The 27,999-nt window shown below is 42.4% G+C and overlaps 2 protein-coding genes across 3 annotated transcripts in view; one reads left to right on the top strand and one right to left on the bottom strand.

Moving 5' to 3' along the window:
• slc6a8 (solute carrier family 6 member 8) overlaps positions 1 to 1,144 on the bottom strand; it is a 31,200-nt gene extending 30,056 nt beyond the window's left edge. The window contains exon 1 of one of the 2 annotated variants that reach the window (XM_023826685.2): positions 32 to 1,144. In XM_023826685.2, coding sequence (XP_023682453.2) covers positions 32 to 332 — 301 coding nt within the window. In that variant the 5' untranslated portion in view covers positions 333 to 1,144. The remainder of the gene's footprint in view (positions 1 to 31) is intronic. The other variant, XM_072713040.1, reaches the window with a different exon arrangement.
• A 17,242-nt stretch (positions 1,145 to 18,386) lies between these two features.
• On the top strand, positions 18,387 to 27,003 carry pnck (pregnancy up-regulated nonubiquitous CaM kinase). Its single transcript, XM_023826711.2, has 11 exons — positions 18,387 to 18,466; positions 19,359 to 19,438; positions 20,295 to 20,426; positions 20,800 to 20,874; positions 21,338 to 21,476; positions 21,952 to 22,075; positions 22,168 to 22,243; positions 22,353 to 22,465; positions 22,701 to 22,779; positions 25,325 to 25,412; positions 25,790 to 27,003. The coding sequence occupies exons 1-11, from the start codon at positions 18,437 to 18,439 to the stop codon at positions 25,904 to 25,906; spliced, it is 1,053 nt and encodes a 350-aa protein (XP_023682479.1). The 5' UTR covers positions 18,387 to 18,436; the 3' UTR covers positions 25,907 to 27,003.
• The last annotated feature ends 996 nt before the right edge of the window (positions 27,004 to 27,999 follow it).

Raw genomic sequence — 27,999 nt, 5'->3', positions numbered from 1 at the left:
TTTATAACTCGGTGTTCAAGAGCATACTCACCACCACCGTTCTTGTAGCATAGATAGGGGAAACGCCACACGTTGCCCAGCCCCACGGCAAACCCCACACAGGACATGATGAAATCCATTTGTCTGGTCCAGGTCTCTCGCTGGGGGTACACTGGCTGTATTTGGGGCGTTGTTCCAGGGGCAGTTGCTGGTCCGGCTGTCCCGGTACTTGCAACCAGGCCTCCATTCACACCTTGGTGTCCACTTCCATTTGGTATCAGTTGACCCTTCTTCTCCTCAACAAGGTGGACATTCACGCTGCAGCACTCTCTGTTCAGGGTTGATTTCTCCATCCCAGGTATTCACTCGCAAACAAAGCACTGTCACTGCTCCAACAGCTCTGCTTGATTGGGAAACCAATTAAGATGATCCGCCGATAATGATACAATTCAATACAGTCCCAGATAGTAGAGTCCTCTTTATCGTTTTTCAGAGTTCAATTCTCTTCCAAGAAATCACACCAAAAGTCCTTTTGTCCTGCTGTCTGCCACCCCTAAATGTAAACACAATCGGATCCCTAATTCGTGTTTCAGTATAGGGGTTTAAGTGATAGGTCAACTGAATGGTTGACACTAGTATTTTTATTTTAGATTATAATTTTGAAATTGCAAGTGCCTTTCGATTATTAAACCAAAGAAAGGATCGCAGTGAAACTGGGAAGGTATAAGATTAGATGTACGTGAATTTGTCCGAGAATAAATCGAAATATGCAATTTAAAATAAAATTAGACGCGTTCACAAAAAGGTATCACCGAGGTAGACAGCACCTTCAAAAACAATCCACGAAACACTTAAATGTGAGTCTGAAGAATCGCATGGGAACGTATCTCTCAAAGAGGAGACTGTAGAGGAGACGAAAAAATCAGCGAGCCGTAGTGCTCCCTAGCCGCTAAACGTACGATCACATTCGCCTGTCCAACAGTGATCTCCCCCTAGACCATCTTAGACGCCAATCTATCTTTCAGTTGAGCGCGTTAGGAAATCGTCTTCTGTTAAGTTGCCAATGAAGCCGCGCACCTCGCTTCCCACCGGCTGGCTGAACACTGACCGCATCAGAGCTGACGGCGGCTTTAAAAGGGTAGCAGTGCAATGGGACGTCACTCGGCACTCACCCTCCCCTCCCACCATCCTTAAGGATACATATCCCCGTTCGTTCCTGCACGTAACCCAAGCAGGTCCCATTCACTCTCTCTCTCTCTCTCTCTCTCTCTCTCTCTCTCTACGTCCGTCTGTTGTCCCTCCGCTTCGTATTTCCTCTGATACGCCGCGAAACGTTACGTCGTGCACAGCCCCTACCCCATTTATACATCTGAGCCTTGCCTGGTTATTGGCGAACGCCTTAATCCCCCATACCAACTATTTCGATTACGATGACTCGAAACAGTAATTATTCCACCAGTACGTTCATTGTAACAATGTAACAAATACTTAAATGGTCACATCTACCTTTCATAGAAGTACTTAACGTTGCAAATTTTACTACACAATACACCTCTGCATTTTAATGTTTTCCTCTTGTAAAATTAAATAGCAATTCATTTTATTAATTGATGACATTAAATATATTTTAAATTATGAATATATCAAAAGAGGCAAATGGATAGATGCAATTGCGATGTTATTTTAGTGATTGACAGCTATAAATAATCTAGATGTCTCCTTTATAATACACAGAATCACAGTGTTTTGAAATTTGCCGAATCACTGTGCCGTCAAAATAACATCTCTACTCGTAAAGCGTCATGAAGAGATCTACACTGAGCTCCTGACTAGATTTAACTTATAACTAGAAAACGCCTTTCGTGGTTTTGCTGTAGTATACCATGTGAGTTTTTGACTCGCATCAGAAAACCCTTCAAGTTAATATATTCCGCTATTATTATACAGGGGATCTTGTATCAGTCCACTTTATAAAAATTGCATTCTACCATCAAGTCACATCATTGTTTGACGATATTATTATTATTATTATTATTATTATTATCGTCATCCCCCCATCTTCCAGCCGCTTATCCTCGTCAGGGGTAAGGTACACCGCGGACGGAATTCCAGGGCACATGCACGACACAGTCATACACGACTATTATATATTTAGAGACGACGTGTATGTGGATTGCAGGAGGGAACAATCGAGGAGAACACATACAATCCCCAACGTCAAAGGCAAACTTTTTTCATTATTCATGAGTAGCGATGATATTTTTTAATCATATTAATCTCAAGATGAATGCCATTCATCATTTTTTCCGTTGGTACTGTGCTATGATTTTTGGCGCCCCTACGAGGTCTCGAATTAAATCATACTACATGTACAGTGCGATATACGCCATTTATATTTTTAAGGTTACTAACATTAGAAAACTTTATAACAAATAAAACAAATACCATACTTAACAGTCATTGCAACGAGTATAATTCTTAGATACAATAAACATGTTGCTGAGAAAATGTAATCAGATTATTAATTTAATTGTTACATTACTAAGCATATAATGCTTAATGATTAAATTACTGATATCTGTTACTGCATTCAACAAGTTCTGGCTATCTTTGGTTGGTGTAGGTCAGACCTGGGCAAAAGCCGGCCCACAGGACATATCCAGCCTACAGAGCTATATTTGCTGGGCTGCATGGTCTTTAGAATATCCTTTCCTGATTACAAAAAAGGTTTATGTTCAAATTTATGAAGATGAACAGACTTTCGACATCCATGATTTTTTCTTTGAATTAATAATAATTATGTAAGTTATATAATGTGCTGTTTCTATTGATTTCTGCACATGTTGTAGCTTTCTTGGGACATGAAAATAATCATTAAAAATGGCCCCTGCTGACAATGAGAAGCTCAGGATAGGCCCTCCATAGAAAATAATCACCCAGGCCTATCTTAGGATAATTAAATCCATCAAATGCTTTGATTATCTCAGTTGCAGGTTTCGGGCTTAATGCTTGATGTCTGGCAGATCGGATATCATCGGGTCTCTGCTCTTTTGACCCAACTGGCATGAGTTTATCAGAAGCATGAATTAATTACAGCTACTGATGGTCAGGCTGCTCTACTTCAGAATACCAGTCACAGTAAATGGGGGGCTGGGGTCATCACAAAATTTCTCACAGTTCGCGGACAACATTTAGCACTGCCACAACTAAATGAACAACTGCCACAACATTTGAAAGTTATGAAATTTGTTTATTGGTCTGCAAAACCAGTACCACTACAACATTGTGCCTCAATGATCCCCAGAGTCACAGATCTTTTACTTCACCATGAGTCAGCTTCAGCACAACTCTGTACAGAGCTGCTTCTTCGGTGAACGTCTTGTTTTGTTACATTGTCTTGATGTATTTTCAGTCTATAGTTTGACTTGGCCAGTTCGACACATTTCCCCTTCAGCAATTCTGATGCTGTTCTATTATTATCCTTTGGGATACAGGCCTCGCTGCGTGACCCAGCTGCAGTTTCACCTTTTGGACAGATGACCTGACAATCTCCTACAGACTATTTAGTACATTTCATTCCTTCAATGATGGAAATTCCTCCACATCTTGATGCAACAAAGAATCCCAAAAACCCAATAAAACAGATTTCTTCAGTGTTCTAGAAGATTTTTTAAATATGCGTATCACCTTCTTTTTAGTGAACAATGTTTCCATTTTGTCCTGCTTACTTTTCATACATCCTGTTTTTTTAGTGGTAATGATGATGGTGTCAGGAAGACTGACCCAAATAGAAGACAGAGAGGCAAGTATATGGCTGCATGCAGTTCTATTCTGGGATTTACTGCAGTTATAAGCATTTTCCAGTTGGACAACGTGGCATTGATTGATTCTGATGGAAGCTTTAGATATGGCTTTGAATCCTTTCCAGAATAACAGTCATTGCCCCTTTTAATGACATATTTATAAATAATCATTTAAATGACAATTTAAATTGTAATTTAAATAATCATTTAAATGACACATTTATTTTTTGGATATTGTAACAAAACACCCTCCATACACTCGAAGATTTGATGTTTGATTAACTTGCCCACTACCATGAAATGAAAGAATCACCCAAGGTTTAATAGTTTATTTTAAATTATTTTTTTATTCATCTTTTAAAATACAGATTCCCTGTACATGCTCTTTCGATCCACAAAAAGAAAGCATTCAATAATGACATGGGTGACAAAGACTATTTAACAGTGCTGAACGTATTTATGTAAAATTGACAAAGTGACATATGGAGGCAGCTTGGCAGTCTCCCATAGAGGAGGCGGGGGGGCTCCCCTAACTCTTCCTGCAAGTTTGTTTGCTCTAAGTTTAGTGCAGAGTGGACCTCATGACTTAGGAGCAGCTGCATTAGAAAGGTTATACCTCTTTTTTATAGCACATTTGAAATAGCAACAGTGTGGGGTCACATGACGACCCTTTACAAAACCATGCCTTGACAGCATGACAGATAGCATATACTGTATCTCCGTGTTTCCCAACCCGGGCCTTGGGGACCCCCAGACAGCCCACGTTTTTGCTCCCTCCCAGCTCCCAATAGAGCCTAAATGTGAACTCTGTGGGTCCTCAAGGACCGGGTTGGGAAACTCTGCTCTATCCGACAGTCCTAAACAATTTATTCATAAGACATAGCATATATAGATCTTGTGTATGTGCTACTGAATTTGAGATGTGCAAATCGGATGTGATTTATATACAGTTTAATATGTCAGTTTCTGATTCTTGTTTCCTGAAACATATAATAGGGTAATTTACCAATCCTCTTCATTTTTGCTGCTATACTAGGCCTAATCGAGTATTTTGGCTGACACACACATTCATTTTTTATCTATTTATCCCGGTCAGGATTGTGGGAGCCCTGGAGCTGATCCCAGCAGCACAGAGCACAATCCTGGGATGCACCCCCGGTGGAATGCCGGCGCATTGCAGGGCACATACATACAGAGCTCTCTGAGAGTCTAGGCATGCTTGCTTAATTCTATAACAATCTTGTAACTTATTGGTTTCCTAACAAAAGACCGTTGACAAGTAATATATATATTATTATATTTTATATATATTAAGAGTCATAATTTTTTTGACTGACTCATGCAGCTCTTTTCTTGCCGTTTTGCTATTAATTGTGATTGCAGTTGCTGGCTCCCAATTTTGATACCAAACACAAATATTTGGTGGTTTGTGTTATTGCAAAGGTGATACTAATTAAAAAGCACCCAATGAGACTGCTTGTCAATGAACGTCTTAACTCAGAACACCTCTTTAATAACTATAATTAGGGTTTCAATTTATTATTATTTGAAATGAAAGTTTTATTTAAAACTACCGGTTGTTTCTAATATTGTAAACAAAATAATAAAGTAATGATTCTTGTTAGAAAATCAATAAATGAGCAATAAATCGATTGAATTAAGCTAGCATCCCAAGACTTTCTGTGAGCACTGTACACGTAATCATACTCCATGGAAATTGTATAGACACTTATTAGTCTAACCACATGTCTCTGTATTGCAAGGCTGTACTGGATAATGTTTATGCTGCAGCATGCACATAACTAACAATTAAGCCAAATCAGATGAAGGTAGCAGGCACTTTGATTCACTTAGAGGACAATGAGTCCCATTCAGAGTTGAATCTCATTACTGTCACAAATCAAAAATATTTACTCATAACTATGTGACTCCACTCTATTTGTGATCTGGGAGCCAAATCCGGAAGGATATTTATTTAACATTCCGCAACCCTAACCAGGACACGCTGACGTTAGGCGGGCAAATGGAATTTCACAAGGATTTACTGGATAATTTGCATCTATATTTGTGTTAATTTGGTTTCCTTTAGTTAATCCACAACTTTGGCAACTTGTTACATTTTCCCCACAGTCCACATGCACTAATCTTTTGGTGACAGTAATGTGTTTGTGTACATGTGTGTGCGTTCCCCTGCCTGCATGTCATACAGTCGACTTGTGTTGTGTCCTGATTTTTTGAGAGCCCTATGATCTTAACTGAGGAGGTTATTGTTGAGAGATAACCTAAATTATTAAAAATATTTTGTACTGTGTAAAAGTCTTAGTAGGTCAAAGACAATAATATGTAAATCTTCTTCATGTTGATGTAAAATTGTGATCCCATCCAGCCACTTCCAAACATCTCAGAAAGTCATCCCAGGATTCACAGTGACTATCCAACATATCAATATACCTAATGTATCTGTTGACTCAACTGCTATCATACCATGTCTGACTAATCAATATCTCATCGACTTATTTAACTAATTACGTCAATTAATTATGTCAGCTGGTGGTGAAATTTAAATACATGGAATGACTGAGGTACCACTGAGGAGCAGTTTGAGAGCTGAAGTAAAGTTCTTCTAGTCATCCTACAAGAAGCCAGGATTTCCCCTGGAAATTCTTGTTTTTTATTGTGTTACTGTTCACTGGTATATAGTATACAATATATAATATATGGTATTAACTGTGTATAAACTATGTTATAAACTGTGCTAAAGAATCAACTGTGTTATTTTTGTCTAAGGAGATATACATTTGGCTTTAAACATTTTCTATCCCAAACACTTTAGCACTATATTATGTTTTAAATCGTATACTTACATGTATGTACTATACTTTTGTAGTAATAGTATCAGTTTTTAAGCACATCTTTTAAATGATCATACTTATCATATAAATGAAAAGGCCGTTGGCGATAACAACACATATATTGTTTCAATGTGATCTACAGTCACATGAATGTGTGGCGATTGGCTTAGTCTCAAGTATTTGACTATGAGTAGCTGTGATTGTTATGCGTCAGCACTGCAGTTCTGATCACCATTCAAACTCTCTGACCTTTGAACTCTGGGACTGTAGACAACGGGTCTGCAGTTTATCTGTAATGCCTATTATCAGCGGCATTATGCAGCACTTTCTTTGTATGGTGTTTTTCACATCAAAACAGAGGCATCTATAATATGCACTAGTGGGTTTACTGATTGAAGATATATGCAGAAAATCACAATAAAATTGGATCTTTTAATGAAACGGTATTTAGACACAAAACAATTCATCCTATGCTGCTTCAAGTAGGAAAGAGGTATTTTTTTTTTTAATCTAAATGATGGTATTCAAACTAAAGGCTGTTTTATAAGACACTTCTAGGCTTCTCTAAAGCAGTTGAAAATAACCTAGCTATTACTGTTTAGCCATAGTCGCTGATTAGGATGTGGGCATCCAGGGGTGAGGCTGTACAACACTTAAGCAGTCAAGGGAATTGGCATTACAGCGAATGATGACAAATGGAACCGGCCGAGTATTAGGAATAAAATACAAAACAGACTGTATCTTGACATTGTGGACCTTGTACCATATATGTTAACTTAGGTGCAGTGAAACCAGTGATAGAGGTGATAAAAAAGTTATGATAAAAACCAGCACAGTGAGCCGTCAAAAAAAAGTCTCCCAATAGACTGTGGTGCACCGAATTTTCACCAATACCAATCATCAGTATATTTTTATGTGATATTACTGATACTGATAAGCAATACCGACAAGTAGCTAACTTGTTTTACCGGAATGGTTTGGAGGTGGGGGGGGGGGAAGGGTGAAGTTTGCTGACTGAATTATTTATCTTAACACGTTCATTTTATGGCATGTTGTCATTTACGTTCCATGAGATTTACATGCCATGGTCAGAAACGGCAACATGGGCTAAAAAACGAGTCTCACAGGTATAATGTTACACTGTGCTGCACCACTGCATTTGAAACCGGAAAGCTGCATAAAAAGGATGAGTGGCAGCTCCATCATACCCAAGGAAGCACTTGTCCTCTGAACCCTGTCGGCAGCAGCTGCGGCTCAGAGCTGTGAGCAGCACAAGGTGTCCGCGGCATTTTCTCAGTGTGTTTTAATGTTCAAAGTGAGTGTTCCAGAACAGTATTCAAACAGAACACTGTGACCTCCATGGGGTTTTATTTTGTACAAGTGTCAACAATGCATAGGCTCGCTATGAACCTATGGTTGAACTTCAAGTGCTGTGCTATGACAACACCTCCAGGAGACGACGGCCCAAGCCTGTCCATACGGTACACTTTCAAACATTCATCCAGCCATCCTCCAAATGCTCATTTAGTACAGGGGGCTGAAACTTTCATAAACTCCATTCATTGATCGATTGATCGATCCATCCAACACTTAAACAGGGACCTGGAGCCCATTCCTGACTGGCAAAAGACAGGGGTAGATCCTGGATGGGATGGCAATACTTTTGTAACATAATACTGTTAAAATTTTAAAAATAACTTTGAACTGATATATTAATACAGTCAAGCTTATGTTTCCATCATCTGTGTTACAATTTTACTTTGAGAAGACTGACCTTTTATTAACTGCTACATTTGATGCCTGATGCTGGAATTCATGAAGTTTTACATATTTAAGTCTGTGAATGTTAAATATGTAGTTGTCCCAAAACTACAACATTCATCCATCTATTTACCAAACATGTCAGGATCAGTCAGTTCCTGCTAAACCAAGATCCACATACCTGTGTCCATCCTTACACTGTCACAGACACGGCGTGGCATGCCTGTGTCCATCCTTACACTGTCACAGACACGGCGTGGCATGCCTGTGTCCATCCTTACACTGTCACAGACACGGCGTGGCATGGGGCATGAAGAAATGAGGATGACGATCCACTGGCGGCTCATGGGACAACAGGGGTTTATTTAATACAACTAAAACACACGAGGGAAAATATATCAAAACAAACAGACCATGAGGGGTCAGAAAACAAACAGGAAAAGATAAGAAATTAAGTAAAATAATTAAATAAATACACACATACATAAAACACAAGTAAGGATCAAGCAAATACTAAGAACCAGGTAACACAGTCGGCAGACCAAGAAACTAAACAACACAACAACATGCAACTATCTAGCACACAATGACTAACTATGGAACTGAACACAGACAGACACATAAATACACAGGAATGCCTGGGCAAACAAGGAACAGCTTCAATTAATAATCAATTAACCAATCATGAGAGGAACAGGAACAATGAGAAACAGGTGAAAGTGGAAACACTATACGAGCACAAGGCGGGTTGCCACACCCACCACACAGTGAAACTCCTCGGGATCCTGGCCAGCGATCCCCCAGGCAGACACATGGTCCAGTTGCATCCTCCAGAAATGGTCATCCATCTGCCGCAGCCAGGTGTTACGTGGGCGTCCCCTTGGCCTGGTCCAGCTGCTTGGTTCCTCAGCAATGAGGATCCTGTGAGTCAGATCACCTTCAGGGAAACACGCCACATGGCCGTAGTGCCGTAACTGATGCTCCCTTACAATGCAGGTCATGTGCCTCATTGGGGACTCCTCTAGCAACCGCTTGTTCGACACAAAGTCAAACCAGCGGTACCCAAGGATTCACCGAAGAGACACAGTACTGAAGGAGTCCAGTCTTCATCTCAGGTCACTGGATAGCTTCCATGTCTCACAGCCATACAGCGAGACAGGGAGCACCAGGACTCTAAAGACTTGGACCTTTGTCCTCTTGCAAAGATATCGGGAGCGCCACACACCCCTTTTCAGCGACCTCATGACCCCCCATGCTCTGCCAATCTGTCTGCTTACATCATAGGAAGAGTCACCAGAGACAGCTTCCGTGGTAGGTAAATCTCTTGATAAGGTCGACATTCTCCCCACAGACAGACACACTACTGATGGCTGACCAAGAAGTCATTAAATGCCTGGATCTTGGTCTTTAACCAGGACACCTTCAATCCGAGACACTCAGACTCCTCGCTCAGTCTCTCGAGAGCCCTGATCAGAGCCTCCATTGACTCCGCTAAGATCACAGCATCATTGGCAAAGTCTAGATCAGTAAATCTTTCTTCACCAACGGACACCCCACAGCTGCTGGACCCCACGATCCTGCCCAACACCCAGCCCATACAAGCATTGAACAGAGTAGGAGCAAGAACACACCCCTAGTGAACCCCAGAATCATCTGAGAAGAAAGCAAAGGTTCTTCCTCCACTCTGCACAGCACTCACAGTACCAGTGTACAGACCGGCCATGATGTCCAGCAACTTCTGGGGGATCCCGTGAAGTCTCAGGATGTCCCACAGGGCAACTCGATCAACGGAGTTAAATGCTTTACGAAAATCGACACAGGCTGCAAAGAACCTCTGCCAAAATTCGCGCTTCAGCTCAATGAGAACCTTCAGTGCAAGGATATAGTCGATGGTAGACTTCTTAGGCGTAAAACCAGACTGCTCCGGTCGCTGACAGACAAGCAAGTGATCATGGATCCTGTTAAGGATGACCCTAGCAAGGACCTTACTCGGCACTGGAAGCAGTGTTATCCCCCTGTAGTTCCCGCAATCCAGGCGATCATCCTTCCCTTTCCAGATAGGGACCACAAGTCCCGTTTTCCAGTCAGTTGGGATGACACCTGACTCCCAAATGGAAGCAAAGATTGCCTGTAATGCCAGGAGGACAACCTTACCACCAGCCTGGAGAACTTCACCTGGATACCACAGATCCCTGTGGCCTTCCCTACCCCCAGCTGCTTCACCACCCGTGCAATCTCAGTGAGATTGGGTGGTTCACAGCAGATCACAGGGTCAGCTTCAACAACTGTGGACCTAGACATGTCCAACATCCTAGCTGGAGGGTCAGCTTTAAACAACTGCTCAAAGTAGCCGGCCCAAAGGGTCACAACTGCAGTGTCATCTGTAATGACCGTTCCATAACCCGCACTAACTGCAAGTCTCCGAGGAACAGATTCAGATGTGTATAATGCTATGATTCCTCTGTAAGCAGGACTTGGGTCACTAGACCACAGATGATGTGTCAACTGCTCACAGTTTTGTCTAACAAACGCCTCCTTATCTGCCCTCAGAGCCCTCACAGCTGTCCTTCTCAGTTCCCGGGACAGACTGGAGTTGCCACCAAGTTGTGTGCTGCAACTCCTCTCGATAATATCCAGGGTGCCCTGCGAGATGGAACACCTTCTTCTGGGAACACTGGCAACATCAACACAGCCCTTGGCAACCTTCAGGGTCTTATCACAGAAGGTCTCCCACATCACATTAGAGTCAGCAGTCGCACCCAAATCTGCAAGTTCTTTGCATGAAACTCATTAGAAACAGCTTGATCTTGGAGCCTGGCCAAGTCCAGCCTCATTCTCCTAGTAGGTGGCAGCCTACTGGATCTAAGCTGAATCTTCAGAGTAGCAACAGTCTGTGGTCAGAATTCACACTTCTGGGCAGTTCTGCAGGAGCCTCCAGCGTCTGCCCACGAGGATGTGATCAATCTCCAGTATTGAAGTACCAAGTCCAACAATGCGGCTCAGGGTGTTGGAACCAGGATCCAGGAACCCATAGCCCCTGACCTAGCGCAAAGTCAAGGAACATGGAGCCACTCTTACCCCCTTCTCCAGACCCATGGGGACTGGCATAATCCTCATAGCCAGCCCTGTCAGTGCCTGTGGTCGCACTGAAGTCACCCATAACCAGAGAGGAGTGTCACCTCGGTCGCACCTTTCAACCACTGAGGGAAGTTGCGAGTAAAATGTCTCCCTCAACAAGACATTACTCACTGCAGTTGGAGCATATACTGAGACAACAGACAAGACACCCAAGGAGTGCCTTAGCCTGAGTCTCATAATACGCTCGTTGAAAGGAGTAACATCAGACACTATCGGAAGAAGCTGATTTGCTACGGCAACAGCTACTCCCTGAGTATGGCAGCCATCAGACCAGCCAGACCAAAAGTAGGTGTACCCACCTACAGAGATCTGACCTCTCCCCAGTCTGCATACCTCAGAGAGTGCTGCCACGTGAAGTTTACGAAGCTCCCCTGACAACAGAGGAAGATGGTCATCTTGTCGGAGGGACAAGACATTCCATGTGCCTATCCAGATATGCCACTTCAAACTGGGACCCAAGTGCAACCATGCAGCAGGTGATGGCTCAGCATCCCACCAGCCCCAATCCCCAACAGGTCTGACCCTATTAGCTCTCCGATGGTTTCGACTCATCCAGGGATGGGGCTCCCAAAGGTTTTTCCCTCATCCCCTTCATGGTGCGTGCAGCCTTTCTGTGGGTGCCTGCAGCAGAGCTACTCCCGCAGAGAGCAGAAGAGTATTGTGCTTGTTTGTATTGAGCAATTGTGAGTTGTTTTACAGCGGCTGGAGTCCCAATCCCGCCACCAACCCCCCCAAAAAATTGTTTCCCTGTAAGTTGGAGGACCACTTGCAGGGCCGCCGGGCCGGATGCAGTTTAATGTCATACCCAGGACAACGAGTGAACAACTATAAATAAAAATATAAGTCAAATAAAACAAGTTTCCTTTATACAGTGGTGCCTGCGGTTCACGAACACAATCCGTTCCAGGAAAGCGAACCAATTTGTACATGAACCAAGGCAATTTTTCCCATAAGAAAGCACTTAAATTTGAATAATTCGTTCACAAGCCCACCAAATAATCATTTTTGTTAACTAATTTTCTAGTTTTTATAGTAAAAACCTAAATACAAAGAGAAACACAATATAGTGTGGCGACGGACAGACCGAGGCATCGCAGGAGCAGAGAGAGACATGGAGACTTGCTTGCCAGGGAAGTCATGCTCTTTATTAAGAGTCCTTATTGTTTTGTATTGTTGTTGTTGTTAATGTTCATGTTAATGGTTGCATTTTCCTATTGGCACACATGTGTTTGCCCGTGTCTTGTGTGTACCCAGTCAGATCCTCGCGTGTATTTAGCGTGTGTAAATCTTCCACTGTGTGTGCATCTTGCAGTTGGTGTCTTACAACCTTGTGTTTCCCGTCTGTGTATTTGGATTCGGTGCCCGTTGGGTGCCTGTTGTGGTCCTTCTATTTACAATTGCATGCGGGGCATGCTGGGACATGCGCCCTGCTGGTGCTACACTAGCATAAAAAAAGGAATCTGGTAGAGGAATCTGTTCGTCGACCAAATTTTGTACGTGCATTTTTTTCACAAAAATTTTGGTTGCAAACCAAATTGTTCGTAGACCACATCGTTCGTATACCGCAGGCACCACTGTAACATGGAAAGAGTATGTAACAGTGCATGTCTGACATCCTGTTAACTGGTTGTGTGGTGATGGCATAGTCAAATTCTAGGCTGTCATTTAACTTTAAATGCAATAGTTAACCATGTCACCCCATGAAACAGCAATATTTAATTTCCCTTCTAGAAAGAACGCCTCAAATTTTCTCTGCTGTTATAACTGCTAGAAGAGGTTACTTTTTCGGAATCAAAGATATGACATTTTCTTGCTAAGACAGGTACTCAGATGGTGAACATACTGTAAATTTATTTGTTAACAAAGAATATTGAGTGCATTGTCGGTCAATGTAAAGTGAGTAACATGCAAATGTAGGATATCTCAGTGTGTGCAAAACCTTTTAACTGGTAGTGCACCTCCAGTGACTGAGCAGATGACCTCTCACTGTCACCTGGACATAGAAGAGCAACAAAGATGCGATATATGGTCTAATTAACACAGAGTAACATTTTTGTTTGACCTCAGGAGTAATGTCACTTAATGTCCTTTCAAGAGATGTATGCAGTTCATGATTTCCGGTGTTATAAATACTTTTGTTAGATACATTAAATGTCAGCTATGGCAGAGTAAGAAAAATGATGTTAGATCCAGTGGTGAACTGGCAGTAGATTTAAGTATAAAAAACATAAAACAGAAATTAGATGAAGGATACCATATGAGTGTATTAACTTAGGGGTTAATATTACTTATCTTCCTTCAGGAATCCGACCTGGGAATATTATATAATGCCATTAAGTCTCTAACACTGTCAATAAACAGGGAAAAAGAAAGTAAATAATTTAAACAAACAACATTTTTATCAGTAAAATAAATGTATAATGTGTATAATTGAGTAGAGCACTTGTGTTTCCTCTAAAAGGGTAAGATGGGTAACAATATAAGCATATTCTGCTATTGGCTGTTGATAACTATTATGTAATGATTATATAATTACAGTATCTATGTATACATAACTTTGTCAACATGTGTTACTGGTTTTGCGTATTTATAAATATTTTTTTAATCGCTTGATGTTCTTTTGGAGTGTAATGTTCTAGCTGATATATGTTAAATGTGTACTACTGGCGCCCTCGTGTGGTACAAATGGCGCAGTGTTATAACGTAGCTTTTCGTAAATATATAGAAAAAGTGTGTTTCGATCGTCAATTAAGGAACACATATGTATATTATATGTCTTGCTCATTTGCTCACTGTTTTTTACTATTAATACAAGCAATTACCTGTACAATTACTGAGTAATTTCAATTTGTACAATTCGTACCTAATTACCTTCATACCTAATTGCTTGATTCTTTTGAGTTAATATCAGTAGATACGTGGTATCATAATGAATGAGACCTTGTAGTTGAACTTAGGGAAGTACAGGGACTGGCTGTCTTCAATGTCCGACAGGGAAGCACAGGGACTGGCTGGCTTCACTGTCCGACAGGGACGTACAGGTAATGGCTGACTTCAATGTCCGACAGGGAAGCACAGGGAATAGCTGGCTTCACAATCTGACAGGGAAGCACAGGGAATTGCTGGCTTCACTATCCGACAGGGAAGCACATGGAATAGTTGGCTTCACAATCTGACAGGGAAGCACAGGGAATTGCTGGCTTCACTATCCGACAGGGAAGCACATGGAATGGCTGGCTTCACTGTCCGACAGGGAAGCACAGGGACTGGCTTGCTTCACTGTCCGACGGGGAAGCACAGGGACTGGCTTGCTTCACTGTCTGATGGGGAAGCACAGGGAATGGCTGGCTTCACTGTCCGACAGGGAAGCACAGGGACTGGCTGGCTTCACAATCTGACAGGGAAGTACAGGGAATGGCTGGCTTCACTGTCCGACAGGGAAGTACAGAGAATCGCTGGCTTCACTGTCCGACAGGGAAGCACAGGGACTGGCTGGCTTCACGGTCCGACAGGGAAGTACAGGGAACGGCTGGCTTCAATGTCTGACAGGGAAGCACAGGGAATGGCTGGTTTCACATTCTGACATGGAAGTACAGGGAATGGCTGGCTTCACTGTCCGACAGGGAAATACAGAGAATTGGTGGCTTCACTGTCCGACAGGGAAGCACAGGGACTGGCTGGCTTCACGGTCCGACAGGGAAGTACAGGGAATGGCTGGCTTCAATGTCCGACAGGGAAGCACAGGGAATGGCTGGCTTCACAATCTGACAGGGAAGTATAGGGAATGGCTGGCTTCACTGTCCAACACGGAAGCACAGGGAATGGCTGGCTTCACTGTCCGACAGGGAAGCACAGGGACTGGCTGGCTTCACTGTCCGACAGGGAAGCATAGGGACTGGCTGGCTTCACAATCTGACAGGGAAGTACAGGGAATGGCTGGCTTCACTGTCTGTGGCTAATGCATTGGCCTTATTCACACTGAAAGCTACTTTTACGTAAAAGAAAATAATCTGGGGAGCTATGAGGGAAGAGCACAGGGTGTCCACTGTATATATGTGTGTGTGTGGGGGGGGGGGAGGGGCGGGAACAGTAACAGCTGTCAACCAGGTGGGGGTGAGTGATGATAAAAATAATTCTCCTTTCATAAACTGAGATACATTTGCATATGGAAAATGCAATAAATAAATAACAATAAATAAATATAAATATTAAAATAAGTGTTATGTTGGCTGCACTTTGGCTCCCAGCAGGATACCAGTAGCTTGCTACCACAGTTCTAAGGCCGTTAAGTTTTTCTTTCCAGTGACTGTGAAAGGAATCCATGGAACAAATCGCTCATTGCTGAGTGAAAGGAAAGATGCACGGTCATGTCTATGGGCAGGTGACAGTGTAGGGAGTCAGCTGTTTGGATTCTCTGTGCCAAAGAAGGTCAGATGAATGTGCGACTATGAAGGTTTACCCTGTGCCCTTACAAGGAGAGTATAGGTTAGAGTTTAGACAGAGTACAGAAGACCAACATTACTGTGTAAACACCATAGAGGATTTCTAGTGCTCCTAGGAGGGGTTACTTTGGCGACCTGAAGTGATAACGCCGCCATACACTATATAGACAAAAGTACTGGGACACCAGCTTGTCCACCATCTTGCTCCGAATCAAAGGGCATTGATATGAAGCTGGCTAACCCTTAGTCACCATAATAGCCTGTACTCCCCCGGGAAGACTTTTCAGTAGGTGCTGGAAGGTGCTGGTGGGATTAGCTGCCATGCAGGTTGGGTATTGATGTTGGGTGATCAGGTCTTTCTCTGTGAGCTTGTGTGGCCCCCAGCTGGCAGCTGAACTTGCTCCCCTGTTGTTTCCACTTCACCTGCAGTTGACCAGGGCAGCTCTAGCAGGACAGACATGTGGAGAACTGACTTGCTGGAAAGGTGTGCAGTGGTGTGCAGTGGTGTCCAGTGGTGTCCAATGATGGTCCTCGGCTGACTAACCTTTTCTATATGCCCCCCCCCCATTTCTGCTGCCATTGATGCTGCAGGTTGCATATTTGTGTGCTTAATTATACACCTGTTTGTCAGCAGTGGGTGTGGCTTATGTGGCCAATTGCTGTAATCACTACGGGTGTCCTAATACTTTTGCCCATATATTGTATGTATGGATATGCTGCAAGCACCATACCATTCACTCTAGTAAAATCTTTAGATAACTGAAAACTAGTAAGACACTTTTTAAAATGTATGTACTTATTACTAGTATAGTCCATAAGGCACTAATACATAATACTCCACGTGTCTGCTTGGTACAGTTCTGCATGGCACCTACTGTAACGTGTGCTCTGTAGCTCTGCTTCCTGGTGTGATTATTCTAGACAGGGGAGATTCTAAGAAACGACCCCTGATGTGCTGCAGCCCCATGCCATGAATATGTCTGTGTCACTGACACTAAGCATCCCAGCTAATGCTGTACGGAATGAACAAACAGCCTGACTTCTAGGGGCCAACGTGAGCATAACCAGCCTCCTTTCCTGTCCACGTCTCTCTTTCTTCCTCTCTCACTTTAAAAATGCAGCTCGATCATTCGACTGTGTATGTGGGAGGGAAAGGTTAGCCGTGAATAAAAAGCGTGATATTCAATTAAAGAGGAGATATTTGTAAGGTGACAGTGAGGAAGGTGGAAGGAGGAGAGCAGGTAAAAATTCGGCTTCCTGACAAACTCTAAGATAGAAAAAACACATAGAGAAGCACTGTGATTGCTGGGTGGTTGGGTTGATTGAAGTTGCTGGACAGAATTCTTTGTGCACATCCATTCTCCACAGGAGAATAATTTATAATCTGTACAGAATACAGCCAAGGACAAAGGAGAGAGTTTGATATTGGGGGGGGCAAAACCTTATAACTGAAATGTAAAGGCTTATTTTTTGGGTGGGGGGACAAATTAAGTCAAATTAAATATTTGGGAGTGCATGTCCCCTACGCCAGTGAATATATCACAATAACTAATTGGGTGTTAAGTACAAGGATTGGTACTGACTAAATAGACTAAATAATAACTACGGTCTTCTGCAAGGATTTCAACAGGAAGACAAATTTCTCCAAAAACTGGACAGGTAAGCCACTTTTCTAGAACTTCACTCCAGTAAATCCTCTTGCTGAACAGTATGCTAGCCATTTACAGCAAATGTTTGATAAAGGAAAATGTAGACATGATCATTTCATGGGTGTGATGATTAGCCGTTGGAGATGAGCAATGTTCAACTCAGGTCAAGTCTTAAGGGGCAATTTATTATTTTAACTATTAGAAATCAAAGTTTAACTGTTTGATTGTGATAAACCCATCAAAGCTATGTGACAACTGCAAGCTTGGAAAGCAGATAGTAATTTTGGGAAGCAGATGAGTAATATATAACCAGGACCAGAGATGGATAGTTCAGGTCCAGAAAGTAAAAATCCAGACCAAGGTTTTGTTTCAACCAACCAGCTGTGCTTGAAGAGTCGCAGTCACAGAGTACTCAACTGGTTGGTTCTAAGAAAATCTTTATCAGGATTTTTCTTTCTGGACCTGAACTATCCACCTCTGGTCTTTATAACATATAGAACCATTAACTCGAGTTAGCCACTGTGTTTAATGCCGTGTAGCAACTGTCAGATAAAGAGGCTGTGGCAGCAGGATCAGAGAAACCGAGCGAGAAGCAGCGAGGAAAACAAGAAGAAGAGAGGAAAGCCGAGGGTCAAAGAAAGCAAGTGCAGCAGCTGCGCTTAATAATCAGACTGCATGCTGGGCATCGCTAATCAAATCAGAAGGAAATTGCACGAATGAAAGTGTGCCCTTTGATTTGTACATAACAATCATCAATGCAATCAAACCACCTGCAGCAATCACATGATATCTGACTTTTCACTGCAGTGAAAATGACACTTGACAACCAGAAATTACATTCTGTGAGTATCATACGGACATTAAATATTAATATTATAGCCAGAGTATTATTACGTCATTGTTGGAGAGCAGCAGGTACTGCTACGATACATACAGTATGGTGTGTCTCGTGTGGCAGGAATATTACTGTTTAACAAGAATTGATTATATAAAGTGCCCTTCACATGTATTAGGAGAAATACATTTGAATTGTTGTTTAAGCTATTAAGCAGCTTGGGTATTGTATTTAAATTAGAAATGAAATTAGTTGTGGTACGTTCTACCCGGTTCCGGTCCCTGTGTGGTGTTTGCATGCTCTGCCCGTTTTCGCCGGGGGCTCCGAATTCCTGCCACGGTCCAGGTTGATCGGCGAGTCTAAATTACCCCAGTTTGGCTTAAGCGGTTACGGTGATGGATGGATGAAATAAGTTAGAAATTAGTTGGATCATTATCTTAATATAAGACCGAAGGTATTTGCTTGTACTTAGGCAGACAAAATCCTTCTTTACACTTCTGCTCATACTGCTGCTCCCCACTGACTGTCACTGGTGAATAAAGAAGAGTGAACGAGAGCAATGAGCCAAGCGTCACAGTCTTATTCGGCTGTAAATGGTTAATCATAAACTGCAAGCACACCGATACCTTAGAAGGAAAAGCTGACACGGAATTAAACTCTTTTTATATAATAACTTTTTTGAGCACAGCTTTGACAGATACAGCAGTATAGGTTTAAATAAGGACAGTTAATGTCACACAAGAGTAAAAATGTGAGAGTGAGGACAAAAAAACATTCATCTTTTTTATCTCGAATCCATGTTGCTTGAGAGTATGAGAAAACTAGATGAAGATTTTTGACTTCACTGCCCCCCAGCTACCAGTAATGGACGCTGTTGCATGTGTCTCTATTCTTGGCAGGAGATGGTTCCCATGAAAGGCGCTGGGAATACGGATGGCGGTATTACATCAGTCTATGAGCTCAAGGAGAAGCTTGGAGAGTAAGTCTCTTCATGATGAGTCACATTAATCCGTTTTTGAGGTTGTTTGTCAGAATAACGAATTCAAGGGTGAAGCAATATTTAGATGTGCATTATTTTAAATATATTCATTGTAGCCAGGTTCTTGCCTCTGCACAATAGTGGATTATAAAAAAGAATCGCTTGTTCAAGGGGACGATACTGATAACGTCATAAAGTATGGGATGGGATGTGCATGTGTACTTGATGTTCGTGTCACACGTGGCCATTGTGGAAATATTGCTTTAAATATTTTAGGACTGCCAATGTTTCCACTAAATCCATGATCCTGGATGCTGCACACTGCCTTTTGTTACAACCAACGTCTTCATTAATGAAGTTGGTCTCGCTTGAAATTATTATCTTGGTGTTGCAGTAGTAAGTTAGGAGCTGCAGCTAATTTACGGAGAATATAAGCAGGGCTTTGCGAGTAAAATGTCAAGTGCGTTCATTCAAACTGGGTCATGTTGGATCTGAAACAACAGTAAAACTATACAGTCAAGATAATTATAGTGAATAATTTATTCAGGCAATTAGTTGTTTAAGGCACTACCAAGTACATCATAAAAAATAAAACAATTGTTGCGATTAGCACATCATTGTACCTCAGATAAATGGTATCGTTAAGAAAAATCATCAAACCAGCATACAGTGATCCCGCGGGACAGTTTGATTACGACTATATTTAATTCCCGTAAAAGAGAGCGCAACCTTTATCTTCTTACTCCAAACATTCATTTAACCGAATGCCAAAGCCACCCATCTATTAGGCTCCCACAAAGTACTTTCCCCTGGATCACAGTAAAAACTGAAAGCTCGTGTGTTGTTTCTGCTTCAGGGGATCCTTCTCCGAAGTATGGCTGGCTCAGCATCGGCGCTCTCAAAAGCTCGTAGCTGTCAAATGCATCCGCAAGAGGGCGGTGGCGGGCAAGGAGGCCATGTTGCAGAATGAGATCGATGTGCTGCGCAAGTCGGTACCCATTTTAGTAGTTTGGTACAATTCCCATTCATTCACTGTACATAACACATCCGCCAAACCTCACAAGCAGCCTAGAGCCTAATTGTCTACACTCATACTGTTATGTCTATTTTTGGCTTAATATCTAACAAAATAAATTGGACGTCTAGTCCTGCACAATTATGACCAGATTTCATGATCAATGGAATATACAATACGAACCTCATTTAATCTATTCAATATCAACTACAATTGTTTTCTATATCTTTACTCCAAATGAAATAGAACATGGCTCAGACATTTGAAATAAGGGCTATGGCAGACATTCATATGCAAATATCTAAATACCTGTTTAAAAAATATTCTTGGTCGTCTTCAATCACAGGATTGACCATGAGAATATCGTCTCTCTGGAGGACACCTTTGACACACCAGCAAAGCTCTACCTGGTGATGACTCTGTGAGTCCTAATCAAACACCATCCCTGTTTGTGTGCAGTCGTTTCACGTTTTATGAGATTGGAATACGGAAAATCTGAAACCATCTATATTTTACTGCATTCTCATTAATGCTTTCACCTTATCATCAAGATGTTTTAAACCTTAACTATAGTTATAATTGGGGATTGGGTGCCGTGTTGTCTGTTTGCTTTGAGGTTTTATTTCAAGATGAAGCAAGCGGCCATTTTACATGTGTACGGTAATGTATGTGGTGATAAAGAAGATGCTGATTCTGCAGTGTAATATAAAATGTATATGGACATGTTCAATAGGGTTTACTCAAATGAAGTGTAATTTAAAACGCGGAGATGAGCACAGGTCATTAACGTACATTCAAGTGTCCTGTCGTGTTTCTAACATGGGAGCATAGCGCCCCCTCGCCCACAAGGGCACCAGTAGCTGATGACCGTGTCACTATGGCAGGGTTACTGGAGGTGAGCTGTTGGACAGGATCCTGGACAGAGGCATCTACACGGAGAAGGATGCCAGCTGTGTTATCCGTCAGGTGCTGGAAGCAGTCAAATACCTGCACAAGCTGGGCATCGTGCACAGGGATCTGAAGGCAAGGTGCCACCTCCTCTCAGGATCACCACGTCCAATTAGCGGAGAAGCCGCAGCCTTGGGAAGCGACACAGCACTCTGCTGGGGAAGTGGCTTATGGAAAGTGCCGAGATTTGATGAGGCTGCCATGTTTGATGGCAAACGGGGATGGCAGTTCATCACAGTGTTACGCCGTCAGCCTGCCTCTCTGCTCCGTTGCCGTAGCGACCATCTCACCAAACAGAATAAACAGATCAGTCTAGATCAACTTTGTAATGAGGAAGCATGTGGAAGCAAAGATGTTATAGCATAGAGCAGGTTGGTGCAGGTACATCAATGCCCAATGACGATGGCACAGAATAGTAAATTACTGCTGTTTTTGGGCTACTGCTCTGGTTCCCCTAGTGTGCAGTAATTCCATTTTGGTGTCGGCACATTGCTGTTGGAAAAGTTTGTTCCTTTAAGATTTTCATACAAACCGTATGACCTCCTTTCAGCCCGAGAACCTGTTATACGAGACTCCATTTAAGGACTCCAAGATTGTCATCAGTGACTTTGGCTTGTCTAAGATGGAAGACCAAGGAGTACTATCCACGGTCTGTGGGTCTCCCGGCTACGTTGGTGAGGGGTCCTGATGCCTCATGCTCCTCAAGGTTTCCTCATGGCTGCTCAGTGTGCTAATAGACTCTGCTGCGCATTTCACATCTGTGTAGCACCAGAGATCCTGCAGCAGAAGAAATATGGGAAAGCCGTGGATCTTTGGGCTGTGGGCGTGATATCCTACATACTGTGAGTGTTAAACAGCCGCCTAGTCATCGTTTTCCGGCTTCCACTGGAATGCAGAATCCATGAAAGTCTGTGTGTGGGCACCTTGCATAATGGCTTTTTCTCTTTCCAGACTGTGTGGGTACCCACCCTTTTACGATGAGAATGACACGGAGCTCTACAGGCAGATAATGAAGGGCGAATATGAGTTTGACTCCCCTTTCTGGGATGATATCTCGCAGTCAGGTGGCTCCATCTTCATTCTTCTCAGAGGAAACCTGCCTTGTGTGGTTGTTCATTTGCTTCAGATGGAATCCAGGAAACCGTTTCATGCCTCATAATGTATTGTATTGTCGTGTATAATTGTTTTCTGGAACAGATTTTTAGTCTGGAAATGGTGTTGACATTCTGCATCATTAAAGTGTTTTATTTCTCCTCTCGATTTCCCCTTTCCCCCTGCTTTGCTCTCTCTGTTGTCCAGCCAAAGACTTCATATCACACCTACTGCAGGTAGAACCAGAGAAAAGGCTTGACTGTGACCAGGCATTGCAGCACCCTTGGTAAGTCACCCCTTCAGGTCACTACGTTTCACTCTCTCTCTGACTCGTACCTTAATGCTGGGAAGGTGTCAGGGGTAACCTTATCTTAATCATTCATCCATATTATTGAAATACTTTTAATCACCATAAATGTATGTTTTTTTTTTATAAATGGCAGCATGGTGTTGCAGCGTATGGTGCTATTTCCTCACACATCCAGGGCTGAATCACGACATCATGCTGTGTTTGTGTGTGTCTGTGCCTGTATGTGTGCGTGTGTGGATTATGTTTAGATTATATTGTGGGGACCAAATATCCCCCACAATGTAATAAAAATCTATTTTTTTGACGTTGTGGAGACCATTTTTCAAGACCCCACAAAGATCTGTAGATTCAATCAAAAAAGTAAAAATGCCAAAAGTCTCATATTGTGTTTGGTTACTTATAGTTAAGGTTAGGGCTGGGTAGGGGTTAAGGTCGTTATGCTTGGATTAGTGTTTTCCCCATAGAACTGAATGAAGAGTCCCCACAAAAATATAATTACAAAGCTGTGTGTGTGTGTGTGTGTGTGTGTGTGTGTGTGCTTTGCTATAGCCATCTCGTCCTGTGTACACCCTGCCCTGTTTGCTGTGCTGTTTGGGACGTGCTCCTCTGTTAACCTGACCTGCACCAGCGGTCGGAGGACACGACACAATGACATGAGCATTTTAGAAATTTTAGGTATTCTTTTAGACAACCTACTGTACAGGACCAGTCAAAAGTTTGGACGCACCTACTGCAAATCATTGGTTTTTCAACGAGATAAGGACCGTAAGCACACTCTGAGGTGATGTATGTATTGTGAACAAGCAAGGAGATAGAGAGTTGCAACAGATGAGCTGCCCCCACAATCCCCCAAACTAAATCCTAAACAGCTGCCAAGAGTCTGCATTGCTGTTGGTGAAGAAAAAGGGGGGGCTATTTTCAAGTCTAAAATTAGAGATTTTGAGAGTACACCGTGCTTATAAACACTAAAAATACAAAATGTGGTATAATCATTGTTCTTCTGTCCACCACAATGCTGAGGGTTGTATGGGCAGCTTCGACCCCCTGGCAGCAAACGGGCAGCATGAAGCTGAGGTGGAACTTGGGAAGGGACACCAACCAATCAGAGAACCCATATACAATGGGGTGGGGCATGGGGGGGCATGCAAAGCTCACACACTCGGGGGGGGGGGGGATTCAAACACCCAGCCCTGCAGGTGCGGGACGACAGTGCTACCCGCAAAACCCGCAAGATGGATGCATGCATTTCCTTTCATTACCATTTTTAGTCCCGTTTACACATTATCAAGTTCATTGATATATTGTGGCAAATATATTATTTATTATAAGGTAAATAATGCATGCAAGGGCACTGTTATTTATCAGTAGTGTTTTGCATGGTTATGGCAGTAATGTTCTGCACAGCAGCGCTTGGTTGGGGGTTTAAATCCCATCTCTACTCTGTGTGTGGGGTTTTGCATCCTCTCATTGTGTTTCTCCCTCAGATCAAAGCTGGGCGAACTGGCATCTCTGAATTGCCTGTAGTGCTTCATTGCATGTAGCCTGCAGTGAACTGGTGCCCTATTCAGGGTGAGCCCCAGCTTCGGGGCCCCTTTACGACCTCACCCAGCTTCGGGGCACCTTTACGACCTCACCCAGCTTCGGGGCGCCTTTACGACCTCACCCAGCTTCGGGGCGCCTTTACGACCTCACTCTGCATAAGCAGTTGGTGGCTGGATGGGGGAAGTAAAGACAGAGACAGTAAATCCTAACATCTGAGCTGAGACCGTAAAATAATGCACAGGCTCAGCTATACACTCGGTTTTCAATGTTTGCAGTCCCACAGTCTGCACCTCTAGGTATTTCTCTCCTGCTATCCACTGAATGCTGAATTGGTCTAATATTGATTTTCATTGTCAAAAGAATTACTTCTCGAAAATTATATTTCTTATTATATGAGCAAATAGAAATGCTCAAATGAATCCGGATTAAGAAAATTACCTTTGTGCTTTGGCAGAATTGTCATATTTCAGAAACACAAAGCACAAAGGTGCTATAAGCATTAATTAACTGTCGCTGAATAGGAGTACAATTCCCTCTCAATTAAATGAGTCATCATCAGTCTCTATTTCATCATAACTGTTCTGTTACATCAGTCCAAGACCCCATCCCCACTCCAGAAAATAACACAAGTTACAGCAGGACGTCTTTGTTTTTAGTACTGCAAAGTGAAGGATGCCCTACAATTTGTTCTTAAATAATCACATCTGGTGACATGGGATCAACCTTTCAGAGGATTGCATTACCAGCTGTGTGGGCCTGTTGTGCGCTCGCCAAACGAGGGAGCCTTACAGTGCTTACAGTGAGTTATATACCCACAGGCTGAGGCTGGCATATATTACTCGTGTTTTTGCAGTGGCCTCAGCAGAGTGCTTATGTTAGGCCTAGCAAAGCAATGCTGAGCTCAGGACATTAAGGAGGCTGGCTTGGGCACGGACCTTTCTGCTCCTATTGCGGTGACGGGGATGTGCTCTTCTGGCAGGATATCTGGTGGCACCGCCCTGGAAAGAAACATCCACAGCACAGTCAGTGCACAGATCCAGAAGACCTTCGCCAAGAACCAGTGGAAGGTGAGGTCATTTTCCCGAGAATGGCGTTGGGAAGAAAAAAACAGTGTGTTCATGGGCGTACACTGTGGCGTGCGTATCTTTGTGTTTACTGGTGTACACTGTGGCGTGCGTATCTTTGTGTTTACTGGTGTACACTGTGGCGTGCCTATCTTTGTGTTCACGGGGGTACACTGCGGCGTCAGTATCTTTGTGTTCACTGGTGTACACTGTGGCGTCAGTATCTTTGTGTTCACGGGGGTACACTGCGACATGCGTATCTTTGAGTTCATTGGTATACACTGCGGTGTGTGTATCTTTGTGTTTGCTATGAACACAGCAGCAGGATTATTGCCAGGCTCAGTGTCTCTATTCGGGGGGGGGGGGTTTCTCTGTTCCAGAGGGCATTCAATGCTACCTTGGTGGTGAAGCACCTCAGTAAGAAGGCCACCCATACAGAGGAGGAGGAGGATGCAGGCCTGGCTGCAGCCGGTGGAAGTCTGCAGAAGCACTCATGAGCAGAGGTTTGCTCTCAGCTCTGACAATAGCAAAAGGACACGTGTGACGCAGAGGCTGCACTGGAGTAAATGTCTGCACGTCTTTCCACACGAGGTGCATTTCGGCCCACGTGGTCCTGCGATTTGGCGAATGCAAGTAAATTATATTGCCTAAATGGATGCGGTGTAGTTAATGTATTTTTAACAAAGATTACAAATCCATTTCCGACATACAGGATCCTGGACTGATATTCAGCTACTCTTGCTGTTTTTGAGTCATAAATATTACTGTGCATGCAAAACTATAACAGATTAAAGTGTTTGTAATTGTGTGGGAGGCTGTTTGCATGATTAGTTATGTTATTCCAACAAATAATCTAAGCATCACGTGCGTTAATGATTTTTGAATCAAATTTGACCGTGTGGTCTCCTGATTGATAAGGAGTGTGCTGCCATAAAGTTTCGGCACAAATTATGATATGTAACTTTGGAAGACTGTTTTGATTCTTGTTTACGGAGATATAATTAGTCGAGAGATAAACACTCATTGTTCGTCACTGTTGAACAAGTCACTGGATTTTTTTTCATTAGTTACTTTCATATATTTTTATTTTGGAATCTTTCATTCTGAATTTTCTTTAAAATGGACATTATGTGAAATCTATCATATTCCATATAAGATGGTACTATTGATGTTCATATTAAAGCAACTATAAAATCTGGCTTTACTTGTGAGAAAAATCGCCCACAATAATAGATTAAACGTATTTTGACAGGTACTTTTTCTGCATTTATATATAAAAAAGATCACTGAATATTAAAATGCCCTGCAGTTTGCAAACACAGGCAGCCATGTTGGACTAGCACTTAATTTGTCATCAAATGGCTTTTTAAAGACAGAAATGTCTGTATATTCAAATAAATTCGTTATGCCGCAGTTTGCATGATGTCATAAAAGCCTTTATAGGGCGAGAGAGGGATGTTTGATCTCAGCATGTGGGATGTTACATAAGTTTAATGTTTATTCATTTACAGGCATGGCTTATGACCAGCCCACATATTAAGGTTATTACCATGGAAACATAAGCAAAACATCGAACTCTCAATGTCAAATTTTAATAAATGCTACTTTTTCATTGTTTTTATGAACATATTATTTGTTGAAGAATAAGCAAACAAAGCCAATCACTTAGAGAAAATACACTTTCACTTTGATGTCTGTCATTAACACATTTAAAGATCCACTCTCATAAAAGAAACACCAATATGGAAAAAACAGTTACAGGTAATATTCACTAACATAAGATATGCTCATTAGTACACAGGTACCCTGCAAATTTATAAAGTAATCCTCTTAGCTTGGAACTCAGCATCAAAAACAACACACATATCAGTAGCATATTACAGGCTAAAAAATCTACAAAGAAATGATTTACACCACAGAACAAAGGAGTACTGTTTTTAATTCATTTGCCTCTGAAATGGTGCCTGTATGTTTACTTTTGTATTGGTGGTTTTCAGCTGCCAGCAGGGGGCAGAATGCTCCATCAATTTTTTTCTCCCAGTTAGCTGACAGTGGTATAAACGCCTCAGTGTCTAAGCCTTTTCCCCTCCTGTTCATTAATTTATCAGCAGTTCATTGCACCTTATGCAACTGCTACGCCCCTGTGTTTCGACTGGCTGTTTTGTTTTTGAGTGCTTGAAGCGTGTAATCAGTGAAATGTGTGATCTGGTATTGATTTCTTAATTGCTGATGGCAGGTAAAAATTGATCTGAATAAATAATATGCTTCAGTTTATACCTGTTATAAACACAGATGACGGTAATTTCAATCCTACGAAACCGTTACCATAATACCTCAGAGATTATGTGCAAAATTTTACTTCACATCCGATTTTATGTCCGTGAACTGCAGTGCTGGTGAGCGAGAGCCAGAAAGGTAACAGAGATGTTGCTGTTTTCTGCAAAGCACAGGAAACACGGGACCTAAAGGATCCCAGAAGAGCTGCTTTTGTTGGGCCAGCAAACAAATGCGGGTGATGCCCGGTGTACCTGACAAGGGTGAAAAGCAACATTATCGTTCTTCTGGGATCTAACAGAGAAACATCAAAAGC

This window comes from Paramormyrops kingsleyae, chromosome 6, assembly GCF_048594095.1.
Source record: "Paramormyrops kingsleyae isolate MSU_618 chromosome 6, PKINGS_0.4, whole genome shotgun sequence".
In the NCBI taxonomy this organism is placed as follows: domain Eukaryota; kingdom Metazoa; phylum Chordata; class Actinopteri; order Osteoglossiformes; family Mormyridae; genus Paramormyrops; species Paramormyrops kingsleyae.
The sequence above is the reverse complement of the archived record's forward strand: the minus strand, read 5'-3'. Positions and strand labels throughout refer to the sequence as shown.

Excerpts from the sequence above, each read along its gene's own strand:
- pnck (XM_023826711.2), top strand. The coding sequence starts at position 18,437 with ATGACACTTGACAACCAGAAATTACATTCT. Across the intron at positions 19,439-20,294 it reads CTCAAGGAGAAGCTTGGAGA|GGGATCCTTCTCCGAAGTAT; the intron begins GTAAGTCTCTTC and ends TTTCTGCTTCAG. Across the intron at positions 22,466-22,700 it reads GGATGATATCTCGCAGTCAG|CCAAAGACTTCATATCACAC; the intron begins GTGGCTCCATCT and ends TCTGTTGTCCAG.